The sequence below is a fragment of the Cutaneotrichosporon oleaginosum genome, assembly GCF_008065305.1.
Source record: "Cutaneotrichosporon oleaginosum strain ATCC 20508 chromosome Unknown ATCC20508_contig03, whole genome shotgun sequence".
Taxonomy (NCBI): Eukaryota; Fungi; Basidiomycota; class Tremellomycetes; order Trichosporonales; family Trichosporonaceae; genus Cutaneotrichosporon; species Cutaneotrichosporon oleaginosum.
In genome coordinates, this window is record NW_027072172.1 from 109,164 (window position 1) to 125,099 (window position 15,936).

The 15,936-nt window shown below is 60.0% G+C and overlaps 6 protein-coding genes across 6 annotated transcripts; all 6 read left to right on the forward strand.

Annotated features, from left to right (window-relative positions):
- Positions 1-616: 616 nt before the first annotated feature.
- Positions 617-4,163, forward strand: COLE_03227 (uncharacterized protein; the record flags this gene model as incomplete). Its single annotated transcript, XM_018426834.2, has 2 exons — positions 617-902; positions 982-4,163. The coding sequence occupies 2 exons, from the start codon at positions 617-619 to the stop codon at positions 4,161-4,163; spliced, it is 3,468 nt and encodes a 1,155-aa protein (XP_018277338.1).
- A 930-nt stretch (positions 4,164-5,093) lies between these two features.
- On the forward strand, positions 5,094-6,246 carry COLE_03228 (uncharacterized protein; the record flags this gene model as incomplete). Its single annotated transcript, XM_018419512.2, has 4 exons — positions 5,094-5,130; positions 5,164-5,352; positions 5,452-5,921; positions 6,007-6,246. 4 exons carry the CDS (start codon positions 5,094-5,096, stop codon positions 6,244-6,246), a joined length of 936 nt encoding a protein of 311 aa, XP_018277337.1.
- A 770-nt stretch (positions 6,247-7,016) lies between these two features.
- On the forward strand, positions 7,017-7,394 carry COLE_03229 (uncharacterized protein; the record flags this gene model as incomplete). The annotated part of the gene is made up of 1 exon (XM_018423702.2): positions 7,017-7,394. One exon carries the CDS (start codon positions 7,017-7,019, stop codon positions 7,392-7,394), a length of 378 nt encoding a protein of 125 aa, XP_018277336.1.
- A 2,453-nt stretch (positions 7,395-9,847) lies between these two features.
- Positions 9,848-10,457, forward strand: COLE_03230 (uncharacterized protein; the record flags this gene model as incomplete). Its single annotated transcript, XM_018419511.2, has 2 exons — positions 9,848-10,104; positions 10,166-10,457. The coding sequence occupies 2 exons, from the start codon at positions 9,848-9,850 to the stop codon at positions 10,455-10,457; spliced, it is 549 nt and encodes a 182-aa protein (XP_018277335.1).
- A 1,662-nt stretch (positions 10,458-12,119) lies between these two features.
- COLE_03231 (uncharacterized protein) lies at positions 12,120-13,025 on the forward strand (the record flags this gene model as incomplete). The annotated part of the gene is made up of 1 exon (XM_018419510.2): positions 12,120-13,025. One exon carries the CDS (start codon positions 12,120-12,122, stop codon positions 13,023-13,025), a length of 906 nt encoding a protein of 301 aa, XP_018277334.1.
- Positions 13,026-14,387: 1,362 nt separating this feature from the next.
- Positions 14,388-15,381, forward strand: COLE_03232 (uncharacterized protein; the record flags this gene model as incomplete). Its single annotated transcript, XM_018423701.2, has 4 exons — positions 14,388-14,442; positions 14,610-14,751; positions 14,821-15,197; positions 15,233-15,381. 4 exons carry the CDS (start codon positions 14,388-14,390, stop codon positions 15,379-15,381), a joined length of 723 nt encoding a protein of 240 aa, XP_018277333.1.
- Between the last annotated feature and the right edge of the window lie 555 nt (positions 15,382-15,936).

Sequence of the window (15,936 nt, forward strand, 5' to 3'; positions counted from 1 at the left end):
GAACGACTAGCGAGGGGTCTCTGGGCCCCAGCTGCGGCTTCGAGGTCGTGTAGTGCCGTCATTTCGATCGCGTCCAGTATCGTGCCTGGAGGAACGGCCGCGCCGAACTCGTCCGACGCCAGCAATTCTTCCGCAATGACTGATTCCCTGCCATCAGGCTTCTTGCGCCGCGGCCCATAGAACAAACGCCGATGTCGACGTCAACGCTGTGTGCAAAAGCGCCTCCGAGTAGATTTCAGGGCCTGTTCTGGAGCCCAAGGTCCGGCTGGAGGCGGGCTGGAGGCGGCTGGGCGGATGTGGTTAGTCACTTCGAGTCGGTAAAGGACTGGCGAATCGGCCGATTCCGAATGCCACGTAATAAAACCGCCTCTTTCAGACTCGAGTAGGCGGCGCCCTGGTGTATTTTTCGGGAGCGATAGCAAATCTCGCGGTCATCTTGTTCTCCAGCCCACCACATCTACTCTCTTCGCCGCACGGCTGCCATCAAAAGAGGCTACCCACTCGCCCATCGCCGGCTGGCAATATATCGCCCCAGCCTCCCCGCCGTCCGTCTGTCCAACGACTGACGTGTTAAAAAAGCCCTCCGACCGGCCCAACCCCGCCCGCGATACGCACAATGCTCCGCTCGCTCCCCGTTTCGCGCTTTGCCCGCGCCGTCCCCGCTATCAGGGCTAGGGCGGCGGTTGGTGTCGCCGCGCGCCGCGGGTACGCCGTCGCGGCGCCGGCGGTCGGCAACTACGGGCAGGTCGACGGCAAGGCCACGCTCAACAGCCCGTCCGAGATTGCGCGCCGGATATCGGCGCAGGTGCTGCCCCAGCTCGACAAGCCCGACGTGAAGAAGGTGCTCGTTGTTGGCTCGGGTGGTCTCTCCATTGGCCAGGCTGGCGAGTTCGACTACTCTGGTGAGTGCCCACCTCATGCATTTTGGGAGGTGCCCAGGCCCGAACAAGGCCCGTGAGCTGATAAGAAACTGACGGCCAGGTTCGCAGGCAATCAAGGCTCTCCGCGAGAGCAACATCGAGACCATTCTCATCAACCCTAACATTGCGACTATCCAGACTTCGCACCACCTCGCAAGCGAGATCTACTTCCTCCCCGTCACTGCCGACTATGTCGCGTACGTGCTTGAGAAGGAGCGCCCGGACGGCATCCTCCTCACTTTCGGCGGACAGTCGGCACTCAACGTCGGCATCCAGCTTGACAAGATGGGTGTGCTCGAGCGCCTCGGCGTGCAGGTGCTTGGCACGCCGATCCGCACCCTTGAGATCTCCGAGGACCGTGACCTCTTCGTCCAGGCCCTCAACGAGATTGACATCCCCGCCGCCCAGTCGACTGCCGTGTCCACCATCCAGGACGCCCTCGACGCCGCCAAGACCATTGGCTACCCCATCATTCTCCGTTCCGCCTTCTCCCTCGGTGGTCTCGGCTCGGGCTTTGCCCATGACGAGGAGGAGCTCCGCAACCTCGCGGCCAAGTCGCTCTCGCTTTCTCCCCAGGTCCTGATCGAGAAGTCGCTCAAGGGCTGGAAGGAGGTCGAGTACGAGGTTGTCCGTGACGCCGCCGACAACACGATCATTTGCTGCAACATGGAGAACTTTGACCCCCTGGGCACACACACCGGTGACTCGATCGTTGTTGCGCCCTCGCAGACCCTCACCGATGACGAGTACCACATGCTCCGCTCGGCTGCCATCAAGATCGTCCGCCACGTCGGTGTCGTCGGCGAGTGCAACGTCCAGTACGCGCTCGACCCCAACAGCCGCGACTACCGTGTCATCGAGATGAATGCCCGTCTGTCGCGTTCGTCCGCCCTCGCCTCCAAGGCGACCGGCTACCCGCTCGCGTACACGGCCGCCAAGATTGCGCTGGGCCACACGCTTCCCGAGCTCCCCAACGCCGTCACCAAGTCGACCACTGCGTGCTTCGAGCCCTCGCTCGACTACATCGTCACCAAGATCCCCAAGTGGGACCTGGCCAAGTTCCAGCACGTTGAGCGCAACGTCGGCTCGGCCATGAAGTCGGTCGGTGAGGTCATGGCTATCGGCCGTACCTTTGAGGAGTCGCTCCAGAAGGCTATCCGCCAGGTCGACCCCAACTTTGCTGGCTTCGAGGCGTACTGGAAGCCCGAGGACATGGTCACTGCCCTCACCCACAACAACGACCGTCGCCTCTTCGCCATCGCCCACGCCATGCTCAACCTCGACTACTCGATCGACTACTTGCACGACCTGACCAAGATTGACAAGTGGTTCCTCTACAAGCTCGAGAACATTGTCACCGTTTACAAGCAGCTCCAGTCGACGCCGTTCGACAAGATTGACAAGGAGCTCATCATGACTGCCAAGAAGACTGGCTTCTCCGACCTCCACATCAGCCAGCTTGTCGGCAAGACTGAGGGCGAGGTTCGCGAGCTCCGCAAGTCGTTCGGCGTCACCCCCTTCGTCAAGCGTATCGACACGCTCGCTGCCGAGTTCCCCGCTTACACCAACTACCTGTACACCTCGTACAACGCCACCACCCACGACGTCGAGTTTGACGACCAGGGGACCATGGTTCTTGGCTCGGGTGTCTACCGTATCGGCTCGTCGGTCGAGTTCGACTGGTGCGCTGTTACTTGCTCGCGCGCCATCCGCGACCTCGGCAAGAAGACGATCATGATCAACTACAACCCCGAGACTGTGTCGACTGACTTCGACGAGGCCGACCGCCTCTACTTTGAGGAGCTGGGCTTCGAGCGTGTCATGGACATCTACGACCTCGAGGGTGCCTCCGGTGTCGTCGTCTCCGTCGGCGGCCAGCTGCCCCAGAACATTGCCCTCCGCCTCAAGAAGGCCGGCGTCAACGTTCTCGGCACTGACCCCGAGATGATCGACTCGGCTGAGGACCGTCACAAGTTCTCGTCGATCCTCGACTCGATCGGTGTCGACCAGCCGGCCTGGACTGAGGCCTCGTCGCTTGACGCCGCCAAGGAGTTCGCCGGCCGTGTCGGCTACCCCGTCCTCATCCGCCCCTCGTACGTTCTTTCCGGCGCCGCCATGAACGTCGTCTGGGACGAGGCTCAGCTCGAGCACATGCTTTCGCTCGCCACCAACGTGTCGCCCGACCACCCCGTCGTCATCTCGCAGTTCATCGACAACGCGCAGGAGATCGACGTTGACGCCGTCGCCCACAAGGGCAAGCTTCTCGTCCACGCCGTCTCGGAGCACGTCGAGAATGCCGGTGTCCACTCGGGTGACGCGACCCTTGTTCTCCCCCCCTTCTCCGTCAGCCAGCGCGACCTCGGCCGCTTCAAGGAGATTGCCGAGAAGGTCGCCGCGGCGTTCCAGATCTCGGGCCCCTTCAACATGCAGATCATCCGCAAGCCGCCCACGGGCAACGAGGACGCCGAGCTCAAGGTCATCGAGTGCAACCTCCGTGCCTCGCGTTCGTTCCCCTTCGTGTCCAAGGTCCTCGGCCACAACTTCATCGACACGGCCTCGGCCGCCATCATGGACACGAACGTGCCCGCTCCCATCGACTTGATGGCGCAGAAGCGTGACTACGTCGCCATCAAGGTGCCGCAGTTCTCGTGGACGCGTCTGCCCGGCGCCGACCCCTTCCTCGGCGTCGAGATGGCGTCGACCGGCGAGGTCGCCTCGTTCGGCAAGGACATTTACGACGCGTACTGGGCCGCGCTCCTGTCTGTGAACGGCATGAAGCTCCCCAAGGCCAACTCGGGCATCCTTCTCGGCGGCGACATCACGCGCCCCGAGATGACCGAGGTCGCCAAGAACCTCATCAACCTCGGCTTCAGCCTGTACACGTACGACTCCAAGGTCGAGCAGCACATCAACGACCAGCCGTACCTGCAGATCAAGAAGATCCTCGTGCCCGTCAAGGACAAGAAGAAGCTGCGCGAGATTCTGGAGGAGCACGAGATCCAGACGGTCATCAACATGGCGCGCTCGCGCGCCGCCACCACCCTCGACGAGGACTATGCGGCGCGCCGCGCCGCCGTCGACTTCGGCATCCCGCTCATCAACAACCCCAAGCTCGCTGTGCTGTTCACCGAGACGCTCGAGAAGAAGTTTGTCAAGAACAACCCCATCCCATACTCGGAGGGCTTCAAGCCGACAGAGGTCGGCTCGTGGCGCGACTTTGTGGGCGAGGCCAGCGACTACTAGGCCAAGTCGGGATAGACGGGGCCATGCATCACGTTAGGCATCAGGCTCGGCGTGGCCGGGGCGCGGCGTAGGAGACTGCATCATTGATACCCGGCATGGTGTAGGGGCCGCTACACGTGCCAAACTAGATACATTCACTATTGCTATGCACACCACTGAGAAAGCGAGCAGGGGTGGGGTAGAGTGCGAGTGCGAGCGCGAGCGCGATGGGCGATGTACGATGGCGAGATCATGCGTGGACGACCGAGCCAAATGAGATCTTGTGGCGGGGCGTGCCCGCGGCGGCCGGCAACGCAACTCCGGGCTCATCCATGCATCCGAGACATTATCATGACCGATGGCCCGGATCGCCACCGTGCAATAACGCCGAGCGGGGCATGATAACGCCGGCCTGATGCACCCTCCAAACTCCATTAGCGGAAGCAATTCTAACATTTGACACTAGTGAAATGGACGAATTACTAAGTAGCGGAGGGCGGAGATGGCGCGCTCACCGTAGCACAGCGTCTGGGCGGGGGCGGGGCTGGGCCAAACTGGCGACTGCCTGCTCAACGTTTCTCTGTCGTCTGTCCCAGGACCCACTCTACATCGAACTCCGTTCAACGCCCAGCGCGTAACTTATCAAGGTCAGCACTCGGTCCCAGCCCCGTCGCCGCTCGCGCGCCAGCGCCGTGCATGCGGTAGGCGGGTCGTGGCCCCCTTTTTTTCCAGAGCACAGCTGACGCCCGCCGTTTCAACGACAACGACAATATTTTGTCTCTCCGTCCCCGTTCCCTCGTTCGACGCTCTCCTTCGCGACACCGTACGCGCATTCGATCCACGCGTGCCGTTGCTTTTCCTACCTTCTGCGTGCTGGTTTCTTCGCGTACGCGTTTCCTTCCCCGCTTCACCCGGCTTCACACAACAGCTCCAGCCTAGGAGTCGACCGCCATGTCTGTGGTCTCCAAGAACCCCTTCGAGCTCCTCGGTACGCCGTAGCAGCTGACACGACTGACGCCAGACGACGGAGAGGACCGCGCTCCCTCGCCGGCCCCCAAGGGCGCCGCGAAGGTCGCTCCCACCGCCAAGCAGCCCAAGGTCGTCCCCGGCGCCGCCCAGAAGGGCGGCCGCGGTGCCCGTGCCCCCACTGCCCCGCGCGCGACCTACGCCGCCGGCGGCGGTGACGACGGGTTCGAGGGCGAGCGTGTCGGTGAGTCGGATTAGTGTGGGGCCTTTGGCTCTGGGTCCACGCCACAAACCCTCGGCCTCCGCCTCGGAACCCCCGACATTCCTTTACTGACTCTACCAGCTCCCCCCAAGAAGGACCACCAGGGCCGTGACCGCCACACCAAGGGCCCTCGTGAGGACCGCTCGCACACCGGCCCGCGTTCGCGTGCGCCCGGCGCTGCTGGTGCCCGTGGCCCCAAGGGCGGCAACCGTGGCGGCCGTGGTGGTGCCGCCGGCGCCGCTGGCGCCGAGAAGAAGACTGGCGCCGCGCCCGCCGAGAACTGGACCAACGAGGAGGGCAAGGCCGAGCTGAGCGCCGAGACCCAGGGCGAGAAGGACGTCGCCGAGGAGGGCGCCGAGACCCCCGCCCCCGCCCAGGAGGAGGCCCAGGAGGAGGACAACTCCAAGACTCTTGACCAGTACCTTGCCGAGCGGGCGAACGCCGCTCTTGGCGGCCAGCTCGCTAAGAAGGAGGCCCGCCAGGTCTCGGACGACGTCGAGGGCAAGCAGTTTGAGCGTGAGGAGCTGGAGAACTTCTTCGGCGGCAGCAAGGTGAGTTTCTTCTGCGGGTGACTACCCTGCGGCCGATCGCCGCATCGGCATGCGGCATGTGGGCATGGGACCAAGCTGACGCCAGGCCTCCAAGGAGAAGAAGGAGCGTGCTCCCAAGAAGGAGAAGATCCGCATCGAGGTCGACGGCCAGTTCGCACAGCCCGCGCGCCCGCCCCGCGGGGACCGCCCTGAGCGCGGCGCGGCCCGTGGCGGCCGTGGCGGCAACCGTGGCCGCGGCGCCCCCCGGGGCGGTGCGGCCCGCGCCCCCCGCCAGGCCCCTGCCAACGTTGCGGACGAGAGCGCGTTCCCCGCCCTCGGCGCCTAGGCCTGGCCCGCCATGCAGCGAGTTCTGTAGCTAGACTCGCGCACGTCATCGTGCATCGACTCTCGGAATCGGATCTTTCGATTTAGAGCGTTACTTTTTTTCCTCAAAATGCAAAACTGAGCCATCTCCGTGAGAGAGAGGGGGTGGAGGGGGTGGAAGTGGAGTGGCAAGGGTGCTCGTGTGAGCGTGAGCATGAGGTTGATCGGGGTGGGAGTAAAGGTGTGTGAGAGGAGTCATCTGAAGGATATGTTGAGCGCCGGCGTATGATCCCATTTGATGGTGCGCCGTGAAGTTGCAACCTTGATGGTTGACTGCGATTGTCGTAAGGGCTGGCTGGTTCATGAGAAGGCCTGTCAGTGCAAGTTTAATCGGGCCCTCTCTTACAGCCAACGATATGCTGGGTGGGAAGGGCGTCACTATCAAACTAAATTGAAGACGATGAGACGTATATGTTTGTGTAAATACGAGACGCTTTGCGACGTCAATCACGTCCAGCTGGAGTGACGCTCTTCCGGCTCACTTGCCTAGAGGCCTTAGAGGACAGATGCTTCATCAAGTATATCCTATACTAGGTTCCACTCCCACGCGCTGCTAGCTGCCAGTAGACTTCACTCGTCCAGAGTGCTGCTAGAATGATGCAGCGATGGAACAAGCACACAATGTTGCAAGAGTTTCATGCGTTATTGGACTCCAGATTACAGAACGCACCGCCGGGAGACACTCGGGCGTATGGCATTTAACGAGTGCACACAGGTACTACATGTACAAACATGGGTCTAGTCCACAGGTTCACTGATGGGTTCGTCTGGAAGCTGGATGTGACCCTCAACCCATCTGAGACGACGCCACTGTTCATGCAACCACGCTCTGGTAATCTTCTTCGCTCGGCGCTGGCGCACGGCCAGCACAATGGCCACACCAATGGGTACGCCGAGGGCCATGGTGATGACAGCGCTCAGTGTGATGGCGCGGCCCAGGCCAATGAGTGGCGCGACATCTCCGACGTTGCCTTGGTCCTCGCGACTCGAGGTGTAACACCACAGGCGGCGGGTATCGTTTTGGCCGTGAGTCCCGGTTGTCCAGTAGCGCAACCCGACGAAGGCGCCCTGGAAAGCGAGTTGATGCTGCACGGCGGGGTCGAGGGGTAGCGCAAGAGCGACGCTCGAAGTATCACACGGCGCCCATCCCGACCTGCGCTTCCAAGCCACGGGGGAGGGTGCAATGTCAACCGTGAAGTCACCGGGACCAATTGTCACAACTTGAACATAGGCGGTACCAGCTGGGGGGAGGATGTAGGCGACAGCATCGTTGCTTGCCGGCACACGGTGGGGCTCGGGCAGCGCGTCGGACTGGGTTGTTATCCACCGACCGGCCAGCCAGCCGTGAACAGACGTGTGATTGCAGAAGATTGCAGCCTGCGACGCCCAAACATCGTACAGTCTTCAATCAGTACAGTTTGTTGCTGCGGCTTCCACCTACCCTTGTGTATACGAGTAGATTTGGACCTCTTTGATGGAGCCGGTGCCTGAAACATGGTAAGGCGCCAGCGGGAGATCAAACACCTCGGACCGTCCTTCTGGAATCCAAACAGGCTCGTGACGTGGGCGGTCCAGGCGGGTAACGACCAGAGCCGCTGGGGGGGAGTACGAGTCGACAAGGCGAAACCCCGTGCCATGCATGAAAAAGCTGAAGGTGTGGTTATGCATGGAAGAAGGGGCTGAGACATCGTCGACGTGACAACTGACGGTGCCACTGGTCACAATACAGCCTTCGAGCACAGTGAAGTGCTGTGAAAAAGGGTAGAGGTCAACGCAGTGGCGAGTCGGGTGCGCGGCAAGGGCAGCGATGGGCCACAGGACGAGAAGGAGGAGGAGGGAACCAAGGACGGTGCTCGGGGAGATTGGTGAATCGAGCTGCAATGTCGCGGCGTGCATGGCGATGGTAGAGGTGGCGGCAATGTGTGGCGAGTGATAAGTGGTAGAAAAAGGAGAGATATTGTGTTGTAATGGCAAGGGCAGCCCGTGAGTTCGAGGGAGACGGTATGACGATCAGAAGCATATCAGATAGAGATTCTCGAAGGCTGGAAGGAAACTTCTGAGAGGTCGCTGTCAAGTTCCTGTGCGATGTCACTCTGATCTGCTCCCATCGAGTCTATTACTGTAAGTAGCGTTTGCAGCCTTGCGGCGTATACGGCGATTGATCGTGCAGTGTGCAGGCAGGATCTCGTAGGTGGCAGCAGGGAGACAAGGAGACGAGGTGTTGTGTTCAGTGGCAACATGAAATAATGTGGCATGTGAATTCCAGTGATGTTTTGTATGTGTGAGGACAGACGAGCCTTCCTCGAATTCTCGAACCTCGTCTCGATGGTACTCATACATCCTTGATCCTCACGCCCATCACGTTCACTCTTCTTTGCCCTAATGCTTCATCTTTCCGCATTACCTGCATCTCGACCTTCGCTGATTGCTCTCGTCCACCCGTCCCCCGTCATTTCTCTCGTTGCACAGTCTCACTCCTCGCACTAATTGTCACCTTGACTCGCGTTGCTCGCCATTTTGCCATCAATTTGGCAAGAACTCCACAGACACGGGCAATTTTACCCGAACTGGCGCCCAGTCGTTACTTGCTGTGACACAACCGATTTGAGGCCTTCCGCGATGTAAACACCCATGAGCGCCCTCCCCACACACAGCCTGTGAAACATGAACAGACGAGCACACAGCCACCAGCAAATAAAAATCCCCAAGATTGCCCAGGGTTGGTTGAAGACCAGTCATCGGCTACCCGCCTTGCGAGACGAGTGGTTTTGCATTGCCTAAGCACCTAACACCTAGCTCCAAGACCGTGACAGACGCTGTTTTCGCTTTCAGCACCATTCGCTCATCGCGGTCATTTTACTGACACATAGTAGGCGACGTCGTTAACCGGACAGTACTGTGAGGCCGCCTCGCTCCTTCATCCCCCTTGCTTTGCTCCGCAGTTTCTCACATGATACTGGAGGCTCGACGCGCCAGCCCTCCTTTCAAAACATCCACGAAGATCTCCAGCACCCAACGACCAGATACTCTTCTCACGCTGGGAAAGGGGGGCTATGAGTCATGTAAGCTCAGTTGTACGTCTGTATGTTATGTCGATGAGAGATCGGTCACCGCCAAAACGTAGCTAGGCAATCAAGGTCTGTGGCATGGAATAGTCAACTATTCAGAGACTCTTGAGAGCTTGAGAATACGCCATGGCGCCCGCTCGTGCTGAGGCAGGATATGAGGAGAAGGTGAACGTGCAGCCGTGCCGCGTGCACCCAGTACCCAGTACCCAGTACCCAGTACCCAATGACTCAATTACCCTATATACCCAATACCCAAGAAGCCACAACTTTACGACTAATATACTATTATACTATTGCATGCGGCGAGCAGGGCCACGTGGCGTTGAGTTAGGTCAACCTGCGTAATCACTTGAATTACACTGTCATGCGTGCGTCATGCCATATGCCACAAACATCCTCAATCTCCCACTCTCGCACTCACGATCACTCTTCCATGTTTCCATCACTCTCGCCATTCATTCACCCTCCCCATCATCTTGCCTCAGTCTCGCTCAAATGCCATACATCCCCCCTCCCCAACGAGTCGATCTGAACGCGTTGCCACCCTCCCTTCTCGTCTTTCCGCGCGACGACTACACTCACGGTGCCTATCGCACACCCTGCGGCCCGTTTGTGGACCCGACCCACGTCGTGTTGGCCGCCGCTGCCCGCCGTGCGACCCGTGTATGGCGCACCGCTCTTTCCTCGGGAGACTGGAGAAGGGTGGATACCCGTTGCTTCTGCCTGGTGGTGTTGGACAAGGTCGTACAAATGTAAGCGGCCTTATCCACCTCGTCGCACTTCGCTTGACACCTTCCCCCACTCTGACACCAGAAACGTTCAACGAAGATTCATCTGTGGCATCCCATGGCCCCTTATCCGATACCTCGACGACTGGCGGGTTGCTGTCCGCGATCTCGCGGCGGGCATATACGACATTGCTAGCACGCAAGCGCCGTGGTCACCCACGCGTTCCGTTGTCGTCGGCCGTCCTCATGGACTGGTTTTATTTCTCTGGCGACAGCATCGTTTACCGCTACCCTTATCCCAAGAAGATCGACCTCCCCGCCATCGTTGGACCCTTCAGCCCCGACCTCGAGCGCAGTGTGTTGAAGTCCCATTGTGAGCAGCCCGGCGATGGTCCGCTTCGGCTTTGCCGCCGGCAACAGAGACGACCCAGGGCTGGGCTCGGCACAATGATGGAGCAGCTGAAGATTGAGCCGTAGTCTAGTCTCATATGCAAGCCCGCGGGCCCGCCAAGTAGGTGCTTCGGTAGTGTTGGTGATCAGTGGCAATGGCACTAATGCTATTGGAAAGGGGATGCACACTGATGTAAATACTAGGACTGAAGCTCACAGTACTGCTACTGCCAATGTCTACGAAGCGACAGAGCCCCCTCTGCATGCGTGGAGGCGATCAGCAGATCAACGAGCCGACGTTGGGAGAATCGCTTCGCGACCGCCACAGCGCGATCGCCATCCATTCTCGCTGGCCTCCTTCCCTCCTTGCCAACTTCTTCTCTCTCTCTCATCTCTCACCCTATCCACATTCTTCAAGCTCCCATCATCAACACCTCACCCACAAAATCACAATGACAACATATTCCCAGGACCAAAAGCCCCCTTGTCTGTCATGGCAAGAGGCTACACCCAGTGGGGTGTAAGGGCCCGTCGTACGGGGTGACGGGACCGGCGAGGTACGAAGTCCGATGTCATGGCCCGGTCTACCGACCCATGACCTTTCGCGGAGATCCGCGTATGTCCGTCACCGCACACATGGAGATCACCTGTGACGATCCGAACGACAACGACTAACCGACTACACGTGTCGACCACGTGGCAACCACCACGCGATAACCACGCATCCCGATCGCAAGGCGCTCCACATCTCATAACGGCGTCGGTACCGATCGGTACCCAGGTCGGCACCGCTCACAACGTATTGTCACATATACGGCGACGTCTCCGGATCTCTTCCCCCAACTCTTGATACTCGTCGTATTTTCATCCCCTCATAGTATCATAGTCTTATTGCACGCCTATCACAGTTGTCGACTTCGAGTCATCGGGGTGGTGGAGCGGCATCCGGTGTACGAACACCTTTGTGCTCAACCACTCCCCAGCCTCCGCCTTTCCGAACGGCGCAGGGCCTGACATCACCCGTACCTCCACTCTCTCGCTCGACTGACACTCGTCCGACCACCCCGCTCGGGAGTCGGGCCGACCTACGTCGACCCTCGTCGGACATACGGTCCACCTCGTCGGTCGACCAACCGGCTGACCGCCTCGGACTCCTCGACCTCGTGACAACCGTCGGTCGACCTACTCGTCCGACACTCGGCCGACCGATCGGGCCCCTGTCTATAGTTGCCTATATAAGACTTGTAGCCCGACCGGTCGCCCGTGTCGATTCTGTTATCCTTGTGATTCCACTGTTCTTCCGAGGGTTGCCTGAATACCAGTATCGGTCAACCCCCGTGCGTTCCCCCCCTAACTCCACCTCCGCTTCCCGTTCGGACTTTGCACTTCGCCGGTCCCGTCACACCGCACGACGGGCCCTTACACCGACCGGTCACCCGTGTCGATTCTGTTATCCTTGTAATTCCACTGTTCTTCCGAGGGTTGCCCGAACACCAGTATCAGTCAACCCCCATGCGTTCTTCCCCTAACTCCGCCTCCGCTTTCCATTCGGACTTCGTACCTCGCCGGTCCCGTCACCCCGTACGACGGGCCCTTACAAAGAGGTTCACACTCGCCATCCCGACCCCGATCCCCTTCACAACGAGGCGATGCGCGAGTTTGAGTGGACGGGGCTTTACAGGGACGTGCTGCGTCACCCAGCCGTGAGGAAGGTGGCACCCAGGTTCGCCGTACAGATGCCAGTTGAGTATCACGCCGGCCGAGTGGACGCCTTGCGCTTGGATGTCTCGCTTGGACGCTACCCAAGCAAGCAGACTGCTTGCCCCCAAGACATCTTCGCGTCGATCAAGTTCAAGAGGGCCTCCGTCTTTTCCGACGAGATGATGGACGCGCCGGACTGCTTCCACGCAGGAGGAGGGGCGGTGGCCCACACCTGGAGTGAGGGCAAAAAAGACAAGTATTGCGTGCAGGTCAGCAAAATGCCCGACATGGATGTGCGCTTGCTCCAGCCACTGTATCTAGGGCCAGTGCACGTCGTCGACTCTGGCAGTATCTCATTTGCACTCGACACCCCATTCCAGCTACGTTCGAATGGGAACCGCCACATTTCAGTTGGTTGGAGCGAGTATTTCTATTTGGTTGAAGGGACGTTGTCGACTGGTGTCAACACCCCACGCCCCGTTCCACTCGTGACGCAGCTCGTCGTGATTGCACACGCTCAACGCCAACGCAAAGATGTCGCCATCCCCAACACCTGTCATGGCCCGGTCTACCGACCCATGACCTTTCGCGGAGATCCCCGTATGTCCGTCACCGTACACACACAGAGATCACCCACATTTCTGCCACCTCCACTCTCGCACTCGCCTGATACTCATCCGACCACCCCGCTCTTGGGGTGGGCCGACCTACATCGACCCTCGTCGGACATACGGCTCACCTCGCTAGGTCGACCAACCTGGTCTGCCGCCTTGGTCGACCTCTCAACCTTGCGGCATCTGTCGGTCAACCTGCTCGCCCGACAGTCGGCCGACCGATCGGGCCCCGGTACATAGTTACCTATATAAGTCTTGTAGCCCAACTGGTCACCCGTGTCAATTCTGTTATCCTTGTGATTCCACTGTTCTCCTGAGGGTTGCCCGTACACTAAGTTTGGCCAGCCCCCGTTCTGCCTCCCACTATACACCCTGCTTCCTGTTCAGACTTGGTATCCCGCTTGGTCCCGTCAACCTGCACGACAGGCCCTTACATTGTACATCTTTGTACATATCCTCTGTCATTCTTCACGGATCATAGCCGCACTCTCGCATGCGGCTCGTCAAGACTCGTCCGTGCTCGCTCGAGCGGTTCGACCTCATGTACCCTCCTTTGTCGGTACGCTCGCTCACACAATCCTCTTTTCCAACACTCAGGTAAATTGCTCAGGCCTCTGTCCAATGTCCACCTATATAGTCTTCTGACCTGACTTGTTAATCCACTGTCTTCTTGAGAGTTGCCCGAACATGTGTTCCAGTCAACCCCTGTCCCCTCACTCTGCCCCCGCTTCCTGTTCGGACTCTGTTATCGCTGAGCCCCGTCACAACGCACTTCGGGACCTAGCAACGGGGTCTGGAGACTGGAGGCTTGCGTTGTGTGCCGCGTACAAGGTGTGGTGTGCCGTGCACGACCAACTTGGCTCACGCCGAACGCACCAACAGCCATGGCCCGTAACCAGCGCCAACCTTCTCCGAGCCTCTGGAGCAGAAGTGTCCAAGGCTTGATCACGGGCCAAGAGGTCGAGCACAAGGATTGAGTCTAGTAATACAGTCACGAGTGGTGGGCAGTGCTTGTTGTGCCGGCCGAAGACGCAGAGATGATTGTGTGCGCATGCAGTTTAGGAGAGGAATCAGCTGCTTATGCTCGGATTGAGATGGGTTGTCCGCTGCTGGCTGCGTGCTGCGTGTGGGTTTCCGGGTCACCCACCTCGAATTTATTCGAGCCCCGCTGTAAATGCCACGTTGTGTTGGGTGGGAGGGACGTCACTGGCGATCTCTCAAGGGAATGGTGCCGGCCGAAGACGCTGCCATCATCTGCACAGCCTGCTCGTCGCCGTCGCAGCACTGCTCATCATCACTCTTTGCATCTTTCTCATCCATCTGCTGGTCTCTGTCAGTGGCTGCTCATCTCCCCTCTTAACATCCCACTACCCTCCTCAATTGTGTTTTCTCTTGTCGATCTTGTTGATCGGAAACTCGACGTCCAGGTTCGCCACCCAACCGTGTCACACCCCAGCCAGCCTCTCCCCGCCCCCCTTGTGCCCCCCCCCCCCCCCCCCCCCCCCAAATTGCCCCCGCCACTCTGGACCGGGCCACAGCCACCACCTCGACAACTCGCTCTCAACGCCATCTCAACTCGCTCTTCCACAACCAACAACAGCCATGGCATCAGAGGACCCCAACGTCAAGGCCGTTCAGGTCAAGCTCGTTCTCCTTGGTACGTCCTTCACATCACTCCTCCGTCTCATCCACGTGCTGACGCTTGCCCCCCCTCATCTGCGCTCCACCATCTCACCCCTCGTCCTGTCGTCCTCCCACCATCACAACCCTCCTCATATCTCCTCACTCACCCGCCCCAACCCACCCATTTTATTCTGCATGCAGGCGAAGCCGCCGTCGGCAAGTCGTCCCTCGTCCTCCGTTTCGTCCAGAACGACTTCAACGAGAACACGTCACCAACTATCGGCGCAGCCTTCCTCACCCAGAAATGCCGCCTCGAGAACCGCGTCGTCAAGTTTGAGATTTGGTGCGTCCTCTGTCCTTCGTCCGCCATCCCCGCTCCCTCTCGCCGATCGCGGAACTCTGCTAATCTCAGGGACACGGCTGGCCAAGAACGCTTCCACTCCCTCGCTCCCATGTACTACCGCAACGCCGCCGCCGCCGTCGTCGTCTACGACATTACCAAGGCCGCGAGCCTCGAGAAAGCAAAGGCCTGGGTCAAGGAGCTGCAGCGACAGGCCAACCCGAACATTGTGATTGCGTTGGTCGGCAATAAGCTCGACCTCGTCGAGGGCGACGAGCCTGCCCCGCCTCCCGCGGACGATGACGCCGAGGAGGACGCTCCCACCGCCGACGGGCCACGCCAGGTGCCGACGGCCGAGGCCGAGGCGTACGCCAAGGAGTGCGGCCTGCTCTTCTTCGAGGCGTCCGCAAAGACCGGCACCAACGTCCAGGATGTGTTTACTGAGATTGGTGCGTTGTTTGCTCATTCCCCCGCTCACACGCAGCTAAGACTATCCCCCTCGACACAATCGCGCCCAAGCCTGCAGCGGGTGGCGCGCAGGGACGCCGCTCCGCAGCCAACGCCGCCGCCGGCGAGAACGCACGCGTCGACCTTGGCGAGGGCCAGGCTGCCAAGCGGGGAGGCTGCTGCTAAGCCAGCCGACGTCTATGTCCACGTCCACACCAGCTCGTCCCCGCTCTCCCTGCAGAGTTTACCCCATTAGTTTCCGCGGCCGGGCGCCGCTAGCGTCGCCACGCCTCTTGCCATCTGTATAGTGTTTGCGCCCGTTCGTATGAATGATTCATGAGTTCGAGTGGTGGGGTTAGGCAGAGATGGGCGGAGGGCTGGGTGCCGGGTGCGGGGTGCCGAGGGCGATCAGCGTGGGCTTGAGCGAGTCGCCGATCATCGAGCCTGACACGCTGCGAGAGGGTGAAGTGAGAGCGGAGGAGAGATGAGGCACTGAGGCAATGAGATCAGATGAATCGCGGAAAGGGCGGCGGCACGACGGGGCAGCGTGCACAATGGCATTGCGATCGCCTGATGGTTCGAGCAGCACATCTCAGATGGATCTTGCGCGCTTGTCTGCGGCCAGTGGACCCCGCGATTCGCGATCTGCCGACTATCGAGATAGTTGAGGAGTTGGGGAGCTGGGTGAGACCGGCCTCGCCTACCGCCCGTAGCTTCTGAACCTCCGTGTTCCACGCTCAG